This window comes from Pelophylax lessonae (genome assembly GCF_965119305.1).
Source record: "Pelophylax lessonae genome assembly, chromosome: 5".
Taxonomy (NCBI): Eukaryota; Metazoa; Chordata; class Amphibia; order Anura; family Ranidae; genus Pelophylax; species Pelophylax lessonae.
The window spans coordinates 193038156-193055511 of record NC_138772.1 but is presented as its reverse complement, the minus strand read 5'-3'; the positions used below and the strand labels follow the sequence as shown (position 1 = coordinate 193055511).

General features: G+C 40.3%; 1 protein-coding gene across 4 annotated transcripts in view; it reads right to left on the bottom strand.

The window, feature by feature from the left end:
* Nucleotides 1-789: 789 nt before the first annotated feature.
* BBS9 (Bardet-Biedl syndrome 9) overlaps nucleotides 790-17356 on the bottom strand; it is a 629867-nt gene continuing 613300 nt past the window's right edge. For all 4 annotated transcript variants that reach the window (XM_082258749.1, XM_082258751.1, XM_082258748.1 and 1 more), the window contains 2 exons: nucleotides 13908-14130; nucleotides 790-969 (listed from right to left, as the gene is read on the bottom strand). In XM_082258749.1, coding sequence (XP_082114875.1) covers nucleotides 926-969; nucleotides 13908-14130 — 267 coding nt within the window. In that variant the 3' untranslated portion in view covers nucleotides 790-925. The remainder of the gene's footprint in view (nucleotides 970-13907; nucleotides 14131-17356) is intronic.

Sequence of the window (17356 nt, the reverse complement as noted above, 5' to 3'; positions counted from 1 at the left end):
TGTTTCATAGTTCAGTCAACAAACTCTCAATTTCTAAAAGAGAGTAGCTAAATAGATGTTGATAATTATTGGAAATGAAAGAGAACCAGCAATGCACTGTATATAAATATTTCAAAACAGTCTATTAAGGATTTGTTTTAGCTCAGTTTTACCCAATAGTTTATAGTCACAATGCTAAACATTAATAAAAATATATAAACATTTACATATATCACACCTCGTAAAACTGATTGCTCAGCATTTTACTATTGTCTGGGATAAGAAAAAATATGGCTCCCAGCAATCTTCTCAATGTAGACCATTGCTCTAAATCAGAAAGCAGCTGCTGACATATGGTGATTTCAATAAACTATTGATTATTGGAAAAAATAACAAATAAAAAATACATGTTGGCTAATGTAAAAAGTGTACAGATGATCTGAGTTACTGCATTTGGTGGCCCAGGGGGCAAAGTAAGTAGCCATCTGTATTGCACAGATGGCTTGCAAAATATGGTCACATTTCATACACAAACCATATAAAATTGCTATGTAACATTTCAGTTTAAAACTACAAAATATTTTAGCAACATAGAAAAACAAATTTAAGGATTGCTCTATAAATCTGTGGTTGTAGCTTACATGACCTGAAAATGTATAAAATATATTTTATTACACCATTTTTAAATTATAGTTGTCCATATTCTGCCCATAATAACTCCATGGCAGCATCTTGAATGTTTCAATGATCTCCATTTTGTGGCAGTCCACATAGGTGACATCAGAAGCTATTGTGAGCTTGTTTTTCTTCATTTCCATCTTGTGTCTCCACATTTTCTCCTATTGATGCCAGTGCATAACGTTAGGACATGAGATAATGTCATATTGCAATTCTGACCTTGCTTAAACTGAAAACAACACTAATAATATATTACAAACCAATGGAGTTATGCATTGCCAACTGCTACTGGTGGGGGACTGGATGGGAGCCCTAAAAAGAGAAAATAATAATAATAAAAATACTTAGTGCAAACTTAAACGAGAAATCAAACAGTTCTGATTACAACCTTTAAGAACAAAAGTGTTCCAGAATCAATATACAGCACTGATTTCTATACATTTTGAAAATGTTGTATTTTACAGGCTGTGTGGGCAACACCCTAAACTGAGAAGAAAACTAAAATATTACAACTGAATGGAGCTATATGTATTTACAACTGAAATTGGTGGGGGGCTAGATGGGAGACCTAGAAAGGTATTAATGATAATAATTTTTCAGGAATATGATTTTATATTCTTGGTAAAAAATGAATACCAAATGAGAAAATGATGGTACTCATAGCTGCATGATTTAACCAGCAACAATAAACAAAGTGGTGTAGCCACGGTGTAATACAATAGAATACCTGTTTGCAAAACCTTACAGCAACCCACTCACTACAAAATATTAATAAAAGCAAATGTACATTAACTACTGAATGATCAATCAATGCATTCTGGGTGTTGTATGACGTGATCACTGTAGATGGCCCAATCTCCCTCTTCTGTATTTAGAATTAGGCGATGACTATACCATTATTTCCGTATACCTTTTCTCAACGTGTATTTCTCATAATGTTCAGAGTTCTAATTCCCCACATAAGCTGAAAAAAGCCTTTCAACAATACAAACATTTGGGAGCTAAAGTAATCCAGGTTACAGGAAACGCATTTTGCAAATTCTAGCTATCCTGAATTTCTCTTCATTCATAACTCTCTTCTATTTTCTGTACAAAACGTGTATCATGATAGGGATAGCTGATTCCTGATCCTTAAAGGGCTGATAACAGGCTGAGAATTTACTATCACTAATATATATGCCCCTCGTGATTCCCAGGCTTCTTTTCTTCAATAACTTTTTTGAAATCCTGGACAGGTACCATTCACCACATACTGTATGTTGTTAGGCTGGGATTTCAACATGGCAGTCCATGCTTCGCTGGATAGAAGTAATTATATTCCTTCTTCTAAATCCCTAACTAAACAATTAGAGTCGATACACGGAGAGACAGCTTTTTCTGATGTGATGTTTTGCTATTATTAGATATTCATAAGGACTTTGACAATTTAACCTGGCAATATTTGTCCATGCTTCCAAACGCTATGGCTTTGGAGGGGAATTCCTCAATGGGTTTCAAGTCTTATACACTGCTCCTTAAACCAGAACTAGGCTACTGGGCTGCAACTCTTACTTCTTTCTTCCTTCTTGGAAGGGGATCAAGGCAGGGTGCCCTCTTTCACCCTTGCTTTTTGCACTAGCAATTGAGCCATTGGCCATGGCTATTCATCATCATCCAAACATTATGGGCTATTCTGAAGGTCATGATACAGTGAAATATGCATGTCCTCTGAAGATGTACTTCTATTTATCACCCAACCGACGACCTCGTTACCAAACCTCTTAACAGTACTATCTAAATGTGTGGCTACATCTGCTGCATGTATGATGTATATGACCTGAGGGCTGTGACACTCTGGCCCCTTGAGTCCCACCACTCAATCTTTTGGGAAGATGAATTTAACCTATATGGGTGTAATAATGTACATACAGTATATAGATGGAGGTTTAGTCATTCATCCTTTTGGCTTCTGTCCCTTGAAACATGTCAGCCACTACACCACTTCAGCTGCTGCCTGCTCTTCCTATACTGGTTGATCGTAGTAGACCTAAAAGTGATCCTTTTGCTTTTTATGACTTACCAGTTAATGTCATTGTGTCTGTGAGTACAACATTTGTTACTTTTTTATTTTCACTAAATTTTATTAAGGTAATGTGCTAGATCGGTGCTCTCCTCTCTTTGTTGTTTTGCATTGCATATAACGATACCCATTGTCCTCAGGGGGCAGCAAGGCATATTGGTGCTGATGAAGAGTTGATACAAATTAGTCTCAAAGCACATCACTTGAGAGCAGAAAAGCATTTTTTTTTTAATTACATTGGCTCCTAGGTTTGTGACAGCTTTCTCTCAACCCAGGGAATTCCACTGGTGGAAAATTAGAGGAATCCCTCCCGTGGAGTCATTGCGTTCTTCCGGCAGGGAATTGAGCTTTCTCTGAATCCAGGGAATTCCACTGATGGCTCCCTGTGATCCCCTCCCCCTGCCGGGAGAAGACAATAGCTCCATGGCAGGATTTCCCCTATTCCATGGGAAGGATTCCCCCACAACTGACTGTGTTGATGGGGGAATCAAGCGATTTTATTTCCTGCAACCCCTAGTTTCCAGAAAGAAAGTCACATCATCTATGGCCTGCCTAAGTTTCAGTTGGAATCTGAAATATCTCCCTGGTCTTCATATTATGGAGCTCATAGGTTTGTGACAGCTTTCTCTACAAAAAAAGGAAGCGCCTCTGAACGGGACTTTAGGGGCCTTCAAAAAAGTATATATGTGGCTTGTTAGGACAACAAAAATATATATATCAAGGTAGTAATATATAAAAATACAAAATATTTTATTAAATAGTAATTTAAAAACAAAAAGCTGATACAAATGCACAATGATAAGGAGCACGAATGCAAACCATCTACACAACAATGTAATGAATGATGTACAGAATTGATCATGAACCCTATGCGGACACCCGACGTGTTTCAGAATTCAAATTGTCCTCTTTCCTCAGGGGTGGTGATCAAGGGTACAATTCTTATTCTAAACATCCTATGAAGTGCAGATCAGCTTATAATTAAATAAAAACAAGAGAAAAAAAAAAAGGTCCTTTTCCGTGCTCAGTCAATAGATACTTTAATCAATAATAGCTGTAGACTCATTGAGAATTATCGAGGATCGACTCAAGACTCATTTTGAAATCAGCAAAAAGTGGCATTAACTAGACCAAATAATGGAAGAAAACTTCACTGGGTCTGCAACAAGACCATGGCAGAAGAGGGGTGAAGCAGAGAGCAGAGGGGGGGGGGGGGGCAAGGAATGGAACAGTCCCCTTACAGAAGGTCTGTAATCACTTCAGCAATAAAGTTTGCCAGTAATAATGTTGTAGCATCAAAAAGGACAGTGACCTTATAAGGAGAAAGCCCCTTATTTGTTACCAGATCAGATGCATCCGTTGGAAAATGTGTGCTCTATTTCTATCCCAGTGACAACTCAAAATTCTAGATTTTTTTTTCATAATTTTCAAGAGAGGTTAAACCTCCATAAGCAGGAATAAAGACAGCAATAAAAACCTAATTCTTCTATGCAAAACTGAAAAATTAGTTTAGTCTTCAGTTACACGTTCTCTGGCATATCTACACTGCCACTAGAATTGCCAGCTTTGGACACTTCTGAGTATGCTGACTGCCTGCATCTTCCTGCTGTGGAATGTAGTTTCAGACAATGCATCACTAGTCTCTCTACATGTAGAGGGGATATGCAGGCATCCAACATAGTCAGTAGTATAGGAAACAAAAAAAAAAATTGCGACTGGCCTGCATGCAGCCGGGCGCCATTTTTTTGTAGTCTAAGCTGAGCCTGGTGAGCCTTACATCCTGACCAGCTCCAGTATACAGTGTTACTAGTTACAGGACTCACCTACTGGAGCATTGGAGCAGAACTGTTTTTTAGTTCAGCCCACATCAGAAGTGTAGGATACTGGAGATTCCAGTGTAGGTTTGAACAGCAAGAAGTCAGGACCGGTAAGTATAATTGATGAAGCTTTACAGGCTATGCTTTTTTTTGTTTTGTTTTTTTTAATTACAGAGTTACTTTCAGCTTACCAAGAAGTTGAGAACTTGAAAATAAAGCAAAGCATGTTAATTTTAAACAATATTTAACCGCCTTAGCGGTAATCCCGAGCGTGACTCGGGGTTGATTTTTCATATCAGGAGCGGTAACCCCGAGTCACGCTCGGGGTGGATTGCAGAGAGCGCAGCGGAGCTTCTCTTACCTTATCCTGGCGATCCAGCGATGATCTCTCATTGCTGTGACCGCCAGCCGAGAGTCCCGCCGCTCCTCCGTCCCTCCGTCGGTACGATCACTTCCTAGTTCCGTTCCCTGCAGCAGCAATGCTGCATGGGAGCGGAACTAGGGAGGGAAATTCAAAAAAAAAAAAAAAAACGTTACACAAAACACACTTTATATTATATTATATATATATATATATGCATATATATATATATATATATATATATATATATATATATATATATATATACATGCATATATATATATATATATGCATATGCATATATATATATATATATATATATATATATATATATATATATAATATGCACACACACACATATATATAAAATTATATTATTGATTCAATTATAATTCATGCGTTATATATTATATATATATATATATATATATATATATATATATGTGTGTGTATATATATATATATATATATATATATATGTATATATATATATATATATATATATATACACACACACACACACATATCTATATATAATATATAATGCATGAATTATAATCTAATCAATAATATAATTTTATTATATATATTATATATTAAATAATAAAATAATATTATTGATTCGATTATAATTCATGCGTTTGTGTTTCAAATTGATCACATCTGGGATGTCTACTAGAGTCTTGTTTTGGTCAGGTTTAAGTCAGTAATTACTAAGAATTGTAGGCCTATAATACATAACGCCAAATTTCCATGAAAAGAATTGTACCGCTTTTGGTATGTAATTCCAGACATAATCATACCGCCAGGGAGGTTAAGCCAAATGGGCAAGTAATAATTAGTAACTAAAAAAACGGAAATTGCATGTTTTTAAGAAAACTTCTTTAGACATTGTAAAAATTATTTCATACTTGATTGTTAGACAAAAAATTGTTGATATATTTTTGGAATCCTATCTGAACAGGTGGGAAGAAATTTTCTTTACATTCTAAAATTGCATCAAAAATGTAAAGTCATTTTCTATTTTTTTGTTTCTTTTAACACAAAAATCATTGCTTTTCCTTTCTTTTATTGATGCCTAACATTGTAGAACGCTACAAAAAAAAAAAGGACAGTACAGACATTTAAAAAAATCAAGCCAACAAAACCAACAGCTATCAAGTCAAGGAATGAAACAAGTATCCCTTTCCTGAAAAAATATCTTTTATGAGAATGGCTTAAGCTTGTCCACAAAGACCCTGAATGTCTACATTGTGAACTGTCAATGTGTAAACAGCAGAGAAGGGGTTTTACAATCCCAGGAGGATGTTGACTCTTATCGCGGTCATTACTCTCCAAACATAGTTCATTGAGTATTATTTACAAGTTCTTTGACGTTTTAGGCCTATGAAAAGCAGCCAGAGATTGACCCATTCTGGTCTAGAAAAATGTGGAATGTGTTCCACAAAAGCCTTCACTGCACATAGTATTATATACCAGAAAAACCAGCGTATTCTTTCATAAGGACACAATCATGACATATTTAAAAATGAAAGCAGAGTTAATCATTTAAAACAGATAGTGAATTTGTATATCAAATGAGAAATGATAGCAATACTAATGTAAGGGAGGTAAACTTGAGAAATTAAAAATCCTGTTACTTATTTTTCCCATCGAATAAAAACAAAACCCACTGATCAGACCGAGTAAGTTTTTCATGCTAATCTAAGGATATAACTACAAATTAGGAACAATGTCATTTTTAAATATCCCTTTTACCCATATAGGCCCTTAAAGCACTAATTATGCCAGCAGAAAACAATATGTTTTGTTCTGAATAAAGAGAATGAATAAGAACCAATCAGTTTTTTACTATTACCTTTTGGGGAGATATCACTTATACTTCCATGTGAGAGGGGATCAGTGGACAGGATGGGAGATCTCTCCAATGGGGACAGAAGCAAGAAAAAAGTCGCCTGTTAATTATTCTTTCTTCCAGAAGAGTAACCTATCTCTTCCTTTTGTGATTACCTTCATTTTCTAAAGTCCGGTACCCACATACCTAAATTTGACTGGTTCAGCAGGAACTGGACAAACTTTGGTCCGTGTGTACCCCTGTCTGTTCAACAGAAGCCAATCATTAGACCATCTTCTGTCAAATGGTCATGCTGGTATACCAACATTCATCATGATCAGTGTATTCTGAAGGAGGGGGGGGAGTCCCAGCTGTCAGGATGCAATAGCTCAGCGGGGGAGACCCCTGCATCCACATCACTTGTGTGGATGCAAGGAACTGTCAGTTTTCTTTCCTTCAACCAGTGATTTGAAATAAAAAAAACGGACAGTTCCCCAAGAAAACTGTGGGTGTATACCCTTCTTTAAATGGTTGTAAACCCTTACATTTACCCAGTGAAATGACTGACCTCAGGTAATATAGCGATGAAGCAAACCATCCTGCATAAGTTATACCTTCTAATCTTCAGTTGTCTCTTCTCTACAGTCAAATTCAAGAATTTATACAGCTTGTCTGAGCTTTCAGAAAGCAGGGAGATGAAATTGCACCCTGTATAGCTCAGCGAGAGCTATACACCCCCCTTCACACAGGAGCAGGGCTGAAACTGTCAATCACAGTCTGTGTGCTGAAGTGCCCTTCCCTGTCACTTTTTTACCTCTTGGTGTGAGGAAGACTTGTCAGAAGTGACTCATGCAGATAGCACAGGAACAAGGCAGCAGACAGAAATGACACTTAGTCCTCTGAATTTATACAAGTACACACTTATGGAAGCTATTCCATTGGATGCTGTCACCTCATGTGACTAGCAGCCATCTTGGGTTAGGCAGAGCCTATTTAAGGCCCTGGCTCCTAGGCTTGGTGTGCATTCCGCATGTGGGTAGTATGGGGACAGGTCGCCTGTCTGACAGGGATAGTGATTAGAAGCAGGGAAAGGTACCAGTTTAGTAGGGAAAGGATAGGGACACACCATCCTTCTGGAGACCTCCCCACTTGGGTTTGGACCGGCCAGGCCGCATTCTGCCCCTCAAGACAGACACTGTCAGCACATCTGAGACCTACTCTGCTACACATTGCTGGTACATGCTGTGAGTGTTCCCAGTCAGGTGCCTTCCAGTGAATTACTGGATTCTGCATCAATACAAGTTCTGTTTTCTGCAACTGGACTCTGTGTTTACTGCCGCCACACCTCCCCACACTCAATCAGCCGGATCGGTCCCTTGTGCTTTTTCCTCTTCTTTTAGCTGAAATTCATAGAAGCTTCTATAACAGCTTGGGGGGGGGGGTCCTTGGAGGCAGGGAAATGGGCAGAGAATTTAAACTAAAAGAAGAGGAATCAGAATAAAAAAGAAGTTTAAATTAAATCTTTTAGGTTCTGCTCCACTTTGTGAAATGGACAGAAGTGTTGCCATACTGTCTCCCCAATGCTTAACAAGCTTTGAAGGAAATTTAGCATTGAATTGAAGTTTATGGGGGATGTGGCCTGGATGGCATGTGGAGCAGATGTGCGGCCTAGAGCTCTCTAATCCCCGGGCTCCCTGACAGCTCCCAGCAGCAGATCGCAACCCTCATCCACCACATTTCCCATCCCATCTCGTTGCGGCACCGCTTCTCAACCACCCGGCGATGGTAAAACGCCGGTGGGTGGGCTACAACCCTTTTTTCTCATCATGCTGCAGGCCGTTTAAATTCTGGCAAGATGGCGCCGGCATGAGAGACACTGCATCGCGGCTCCCCAGCTCCCAGCAGCAGCTCTTCCAGGGCAAGAAGCACACAACAGGTGCAGTTCCCCTAGCCCCTCAGCTTCCACATATTCCATGGGTCAGTTCTCCACTCAACTAGACTCTGATATTACCGACATGGACTGGCACATTAGGGAACACATTAAAGCCCTTTCTAACAAAGCTAATATCCAGCAACTGATAGCTATTTTGGAACTGTCCTGCAAACAAGCTGTGGATGGGCTCAAGGTTGGCACAGTTGCACTGGGGCACAGGGTTGAAGCAGTGGAAACTGGACAGAACAACATTATGCAGATTGTCTCCTCAATTCAAGACACTTCTAAATACCATGAGGAGGTTTTGAACTCCCTCCTGGAACAACTTGATGATTATGAAAATAGAGACAGAGGCCAGAACATCTGCATCAGAGGTCTGCCTGAAGCTACCCGTGCTTCTGACCTGCTTCCCACTGTACAGGGCCTTTTCCACCAAATTTTTGGGGACTCCCCGCCCAACAAAATTGAAGTGGACAGAGTCCACTGGGCTCTAAAACCTGTCCCAGATGAAACCGCTAACCTGAGAGATGTCATATATAAATTACATAAGTACTCTGTGAAGGAGCCTATTATGAGAGCTGTTTGTGGCAAACCCACCGTGGACTTTAATGGCGCTCAACTTTCACTGTTCCCTGATTTATCAAACCTCACCCTTATGCAGCGTAGAGCTGTACATCCACTTCTCGGGACCTTGCAATCAGTGAGTGTCAATTACCATTGGGGTTTTCCCTTGCGCTTGACAACAATTCGGAATGGTAAAACTGCCTTGGATCCCTGCCTGGACACCTCATCGGGGAAAACATCCCTGTCCTTCAGAGCCCTCAAACACATTAAGCAACGTTTGTTCTCCCTACATCTGGTGGACAGCTGCCATGCTCTTCATTCCAGAGACAAAGACTATAGCTACAATTCCAAAACCCATGATACTTACTCCAGCCTTAATTTGCTGATGGTAGATCAATTTTATTTTAGACTTATTCGCTCATTAACTATTGAATCCATTACTATTTCTGATCATTCCCCTGTAACTGTAACCCTGACCCTTTGCCTAGTCTCCACCCACCCTCTTGAGCGGACGTGGCGACTGAACGAGTTCCTCTTAGATGATAAGTTGGTCTCTGAGGCCCTACTCCCCCACTTTGACATCGTATTTTGAAACTAATTCACAGGAGGAGGTGTGCAGGCAGGCACTCTGCGAAGCTCACAAGGCAGTCGTTAGAGGGGAATTAATCTCCCATGATTCATGGATCAAAAAGGATAAACAGAAGGAAATTGACGAGCTATTAGAAAAGATCCACTCCCTTGAGATCAAACACAAGGCGAGTTTTGACCCTGTCTATGACCAACATTTGGAGCGACTGCGACTTAATGTATCTCAGTGTTTGGATCGCAGGGCCACAGATAAACATAGATATTTTGCCTGTCATTTTTGTGAACAAGGGAATAAATGTGGCAGGTTATTAGCCAGGCAATTGAAGAAGCAACAGGAATCCTGCCATTTTCATGCCTTGTTTGTCCAGAACAAACAAGTGGTGGTCACTCAATTCATAGCAGCAAAATTCCACCACTTCTATGAATCCTTATATAATATCCCTCCCTCCTACCCGAAAGACAATACTATCCACCAGATCACTAAGATTCAAGCTTATCTTTAGGAGTCTGACTTTCCAGCGCTACCCTCAACAATTCTTGAGGAGCTGGAAAGCCCCCTTTCTGTTTTAGAGTTGGGTAAGGCGGTTGCTTCCCTGCCCTTGGACCCGACGGTTTCACCAATACGTACTACAAAATTTTTCTACTACCCTGGCATCACCTATGTGTAGCTATTTTAACTCTATTACCACCTCTAACCCCCTGCCTCCAAAGGCTCTTTTGACCCATATAACCGTGTTACCGAGAACCTGGGAAATACCCCAGTTTTTGTGCTAATTACAGACTCATCGCTCTCCTAAACTTCGATACTAAACTTTTAGCCAAGATCTTGGCCCTTCGCTTGCAAAACCACACAGTGATACTAGTGCATCCAGACAGGCTTTATGGTAGGCCGTGAAGCTAGAAATAATACTATATGGGCCCTCTATTTGCTCCGCTGGGTACAACATGAACCCAACCAAACCCCACGAGTAGTTTTATCTATTGACCTCGAAAAGGCTTTCAATCGTGTAAACTGGTCCTTTATGACAGAAGTATTGAGCGCTTTGGATCTAGGTAAACGTATGTTAGGCTGGGTGTTGGCGCTACAGGCAGACCCCAAAGCCAGGGTTAAGGTAAACGGTACACTCTCAGACCTTTTTGGCATTCGTAATGAGGCCAGGCAGGGGTGCCCTCTTTCCCCTAGTTCTAGAGTCTTTCCTCCGCACGGTTAGGGGTAATACAGATATCTCAGGAATTCGCATTGGCTCCACGGAGCACAAGCTATCCACTTATGCAGATGACCTTTTGTTTTACCTATCTACCTCTCAGATATCCCTACCCACTCTACTATCCGAAGTTCACAAATTTGGCCTCCTATCTAATTTTAAAACAAATTTTGGAAAATCTGAACTTTTGCCCATTCACGTCCCCCCAGCCATGGCAACCTCCCTGCAACATTCCTTTCTGTTTAATTGGCGCACTAATTACCTACCATATCTGGGGATCAGTATCACCCTGTATCCAAAACTTTTATACAACCTCAACTATGGTACCCTATTCATTTCAAAGGACTTGCAGAGTTGGAAGGGCCACCCCCTAACATGGTTCAGGAGGGTGAATGTTCTCAAAATGACCATTCTACCTAGGATAATTTACATTCTGTATACTGTGCCCATTGCCCTCCCCCAAATTGTCTTTAGACCCCTATGTAGGGCAGTCATAGCATTTGTATGAAAAGACAAATGCCCTAAGCTGGCTTACGAGATTCTCCGTAGACACAAACTGGATAGAGGAGTGGGTCTCCCCGATGTTGCTCTATATTATAAGGCTATGTTCTTGATGAGTATATTAAATTGGTGTCATGAGTCCTGGACTAAACTATGGGTTCCATTAGAGAAAATAATGGCAGGCAGGAATGTAACGGGTGCTCCCTGGATCCCTGCTGCTTTTAGGGGTCTCTCGGATTGGACATCTCCGTTGAGCCGGGCTTTCCTGTCAGTGTGGGACAGATTAAATGTACTGGGCCACTATGCCCTCCCCCCCCAACATCCCCCCTAGCACCACTGGGTGAAGAATCGAGATATTTTACCTCTTGGGGTTTGGATGAGAAAATGGCATGCGCTAAATTCGCCCCACAGAGTTTGGAGTTGATATATTCCTTTGGGAATATACCCTTAGAGACCTGGAAATATCTACAATTGATGGACTTTTTTTCATAAATTACAGCCTAGTGTGTGACCCCTTAATACACTTACCACCTTTGAATCTCTATGCATAGACCCTCCAGAGTCTAGGCATCTGCTATCACAGATGTATAGGCTAATTTTCAGGGCCCAGTCTTCCTCTGTCCCCTACTTTGTTAGGGAGTGGGAGAGGGAAATGGATCAAGACTTTAACCCGCCAAAGATCCAGAGACTCCCGCACGCAACAAATGTCATACAAATTACTCATCAGGTGGTATTGGACTACTGTCCAACTAGCACAAATGTATTTGATGGTAGATGCACATTGCTGGAGGGGATGGGATAGCCCAGGCACATTTCTCCATCTGTGGTGGTCCTGCCCCAAAATTAAACCATTTTGGGAAGCCATTACCCCATGGATAAAACGGACGACTCTTAGACCTATAGAGTTCTCTCCATTTGCATTTTTTTGTTCCATGGGGTTCCCTCATCCTTAAAAATTTACAAAGAAAGTGTAACTTCTCAATTATTAAATGCGGCCAAATCATTAATTCCCAGGTTTTGGAAAAAACCTAAATGTTCCACTCTGCTAGACTGGAAAAGGGAAGTTGATACAATCATGGAAGCTGAACGATGGGTTCATATGGTCAAAGATCAACAAGAAAGGTTTAGAGACACATGGTCAGGTTGGATGTACTATTCTTATGAGATTATCACAGATTACCATAACATCGCTGTACAGCACTTAAGTGGCACCCTAATGACTACATATTCTCCTCACAAATACACCTACAATCTGTTCACTTGATCCAAATGATTTGTTTTGTTTTTCACATCTCCCCCTATTTGGTTGTTTTCTCTTTCTTTCTCCTTGCTTTACTTCTTTTTCTCCCTTTCCTTACACTTCGCACATGGGATGCAAACTAAATATGTAGAATTAGTGCTAAGTTTACACTCTATAGACCCTGAACCAGTGTGGGATACCCGGGGGCACTTTCTTAGTGGGATGCCGCAGTGAGTCCTCCCCTGTCCTGACGTACCAGTGTTGACAATGGTGCGGGGATGGATGGAACTTCTGGGCGTTCCATGGTTGGATGCTTTTCGTTTATCCCCACTGTTTGGGCCTTCCCGTTTGGTATACTCCACTTGATGTGCATGTCATTAGCACATTTTTTCAATATTGCATGTATTTTTCAAGTTTTTCTTGATAAACCTCTATGGCCGATGTGTTATTCTTTGTTAGTTATCTTATTATTTGTTATTTCTGTACTGGTTGTATATACCTGGTAAAATTTCAATAAAACCTATTATACCAAAAAATGTAAGTTTGTAAGAAGAGAGAGGATGGGAAAAGTGTGGCCCACAGGCCAGACTTTGGAGACCCCTGTTCTAGATCATAGAAAAAAATCTCATAATATGATTTCACTGACTTTATTACCTTAACATAAAATTAGGAGATGGGTGGTCAAGCAGGAGTTTAATACACAAGACTAGATTTTTTTACTTCAGTGACGGTACAAGTGAGTAAAATAGAGTGAGTAAATTATCTTTTTTCCACTGGGGGACATATGTTGGAAACATAATTGTGTTAGAACATATCATATTGGATGTGACTGGGTCTTAAAGGGTTTAAGACTAATCACTAGAAGGTGCTCTAAAAGACACTTTGTAAAAGTAATTTGTGACCACATACTGTATGTGTATACATTAAACTTAGTAGTAATGGGCATAGCTAAAGTATAAGTTTTAATAAATAAATAAATACATACATTTAAAAGATAAGTGCCAAATTAAAGTATGCCTACGCATATTAAACATTTAACATTCAGTTTCAGTAATTTAGTTTTGATTTGAATTTGTGTTAATTCCACTTAGTACTTGAGAAAAAAAAAAAACAAATCTTCACAGTCACATGTATTATTCATGTTTTACCTGGCATTACAATGGCTTGTTGAGATCCAGAGTCGGCACTTAAAGACAACCTGCCACCTTTGGCCAGCTTGTCACACAGCAAGGTGATGTGTTTCTTCAGCCTAGTAGTATCTTTTGGGATGCTGAGTTGGCTAGTGAGGTTTAGAGCTTGTTCTTTGGAGCTTTTGGACAGACATGTCCTTAAAAGGTGAGACAGTGCTGCATCCACAGTTTCCTCCCAACCCTACAGGAAAAGGGAGGAAGAAAGGACAACCATGTCATTATTTTTATTAATAATTGGAAATTTAAAGCAAGGCATAATAATTTTGAAATATACAGTGGGTACGGAAAGTATTCAGACCCCCTTAAATTTTTCACTCTTTGTTATATTGCAGCCATTTGCTAAAATCATTTAAGTTCATTCTTCTTCCTCATGAATGTACACATAGCACCCCATACTGACAGAAAAACTCAGAATTGTTGACATTGTTGCATATTTATTAAAAAAGAAAAACTGAAATATCACATGGTCCTAAGTATTCAGACCCTTTGCTCAGTATTTAGTAGAAGCCCCCTTTTGATCTAATACAGCCAGGAGTCTTTTTGGGAAAGATGCAACAAGTCATTCACACCTGGATTTGGGGATCCTCTGCCATTCCTCCTTGCAGATACTCTCCAGTTCTGTCAGGTTGGATGGTAAACGTTGGTGGACAGCCATTTTTAGGTCTCTCCAGAGATGCTCAATTGGGTTTAAGTCAGGGCTCTGGCTGGGCCATTCAAGAACAGTCACGGAGTTGTTGTGAAGCCACTCCTTTGTTATTTTAGCTGTGTGCTTAGGGTCATTGTCTTGTTGGAAGGTAAACCTTCGGCCCAGTCTGAGGTCCAGAGCACTCTGGAGAAGGTTTTTGTCCAGGATATCCCTGTACTTGGCCGCATTCATCTTTCCCTGGATTGCAACCAGTCGTCCTGTCCCTGCAGCTGAAAAACACCCCCACAGCATGATGCTGCCACCACCATGCTTCACTGTTGGGACTGTATTGGACAGGTGATGAGCAGTGCCTGGTTTTCTCCACACATACCGCTTAGAATTAAGGCCAAAAAGTTCTATTTTGGTCTCATCAGACCAGAGAATCTTATTTCTCACCATCTTGGAGTCCTTCAGGTGTTTTTTAGCAAACTCCATGCGGGCTTTCATGTGTCTTACACTGAGGAGAGGCTTCCGTCGGGCCACTCTGCCATAAAGCCCCGACTGGTGGAGGTCTGCAGTAATGGTTGACTTTCTACAACTTTCTCCCATCTCCTGACTGCATCTCTGGAGCTCAGCCACAGTGATCTTTGGGTTCTTCTTTACCTCTCTCACCAAGGCTCTTCTCCCCCGATAGCTCAGTTTGGCCGGACGGGTTCTGGTCATCCCAAACGTCTTCCATTTGAGGATTATGGAGGCCACTGTGCTCTTAGGAACCTTAAGTGCAGCAGAAATCTTTTTGTAACCTTGGCCAGATCTGTGCCTTGCCACAATTCTGTCTCTGAGCTCTTCAGGCAGTTCCTTTGACCTCATGATTCTCATTTGCTCTGACATGCCTTGTGATCTGGAAGGTCTTATATAGACAGGTGTGTGGCTTTCCTAATCAAGTCCAATCAGTATAATCAAACACAGCTGGACTCAAATGAAGGTGTAGAACCATCTCAAGGATGATCAGAAGAAATGGAAAGCACCTGAGTTAAATATATGAGTGTCACAGCAAAGGGTCTGAATACTTAGGACCATGTGATATTTCAGTTTTCTTTTTTAATAAATCTGCAACAATGTCAACAATTCTGTGTTTTTCTGTCAGTATGGGGTGCTATGTGTACATTCATGAGGAAGAAGAATGAACTTAAATGATATTAGCAAATGGCTGCAATATAACAAAGAGTGAAAAATTTAAAGGGGTCTGAATACTTTCCGTACCCACTGTATATATATATATATATATATATATATACTTAGAAAGGAAATCACATAAACAATATCAGCAGCACAACGGTATTGATTCAGAAGCAAAATAGAGGGCTGAGTATTCAATAGCAAATTATGAACATACCCAATTACAAAAGACATTTTAAACTCTCCAGGGAGACACGAAATAGGCATGGGAGCGACAAATTTCAAGGCCTGCATGAACAATGTGACTTAGGGATGAAAATCAACTTTTTCTGGCCAAAATCAAAGAAGCTAAAAATCGCTCTTGTCTAAATGATCTAATTTACACATCAGCGGTCTCCTGAATACAGGAGCAGATTCTGTCTATTCATTTTGAACAACTGGAAAATTAGAAGGTCCAAAGTGCATATTTCAGAAGATGCTGGAATAGCCAAATATGCCAGGCTATGGATGGATTCTTCCCCAGCCAGCATTGTTCTTACAGCGTATGCTTAAGGACGTTGTCCCTGCTACCAGCTTTACCTTCAGAGCCTTGCTAGCTCTTCTACCACAACAGGATGTACCAGATAAGTATTTTGCAGCCTTAAGTTTCAGCCACCCAGCTAGCACAACACCTATGCTGGTCATACCCGCTCACCCACCTGTGCACCTGAGGGAACATGCTGGGGTGACCTTAAAATGAAAGCAAACTCTCTCAATCAACAATAACTATTTTTAATCCTTATCCTGTTAGCATTAGTAAATAGATAGGAAGGTACTGTATATTATATTTATTTGTTTTAAACATTCTTTTTTACATTTCTTCAGTTGCGTCCTTGTTTCTGGTCTAGGCAAAATGTCACACGTCACAGGAAGCTTCATGGAGAAAGGGAGGAGGGGCTTTCTCAGCTGTTTACACTCTTCTGAATGCAAGGCAGATGGATCCCAGGAAGTAAATAATGGGATTTTTGACTTACCATAAAATCTATTTCTCTGATGTTCATTGACGGACACAGCTCCTAATCTTCTTGACTACGTGGGTTTTACTGTCCCCTACAGGAATAGGACACTAGGCAGAAAAGAACTTGACTACGCCTATGGGGCAGTCCCAGGGGGTGTACTCTCACTCTCTGCTATAGGTACTCAGTTTTGTTACAAGCAGTGTCAGAAGATAAAAAACTCAACTCCATAGAGGGGTGGGTGCTGTGTCCATCAATGAACATTAGACATCAAAAATCACATTTTCTCTTTCATTCATTGACAGACACAGCTCCTCATCTTCTTGACTATGTGGGATGTCCCAAAGCAGTGTAAAACATGAGGAGTGAGAACAGCAAGAAAAAAAATACTTCCCAAGGCTAAACATAGCCAACCATGTAACATGGAGCTCAATCATAAAACAACTGGAGCTCACATGAAAAAAAATTAAAACACCCTCAAAGAGAACCAAGTCCTATAAACAGCAGCCTGCAAAACCTTGCGGCCGAAGGAAGCATCCGCAGATGCCAACACATCCACCTTATAAAACTTTGTGAACGTGTGCACAGACAACCAGGTAGCTGCCTTG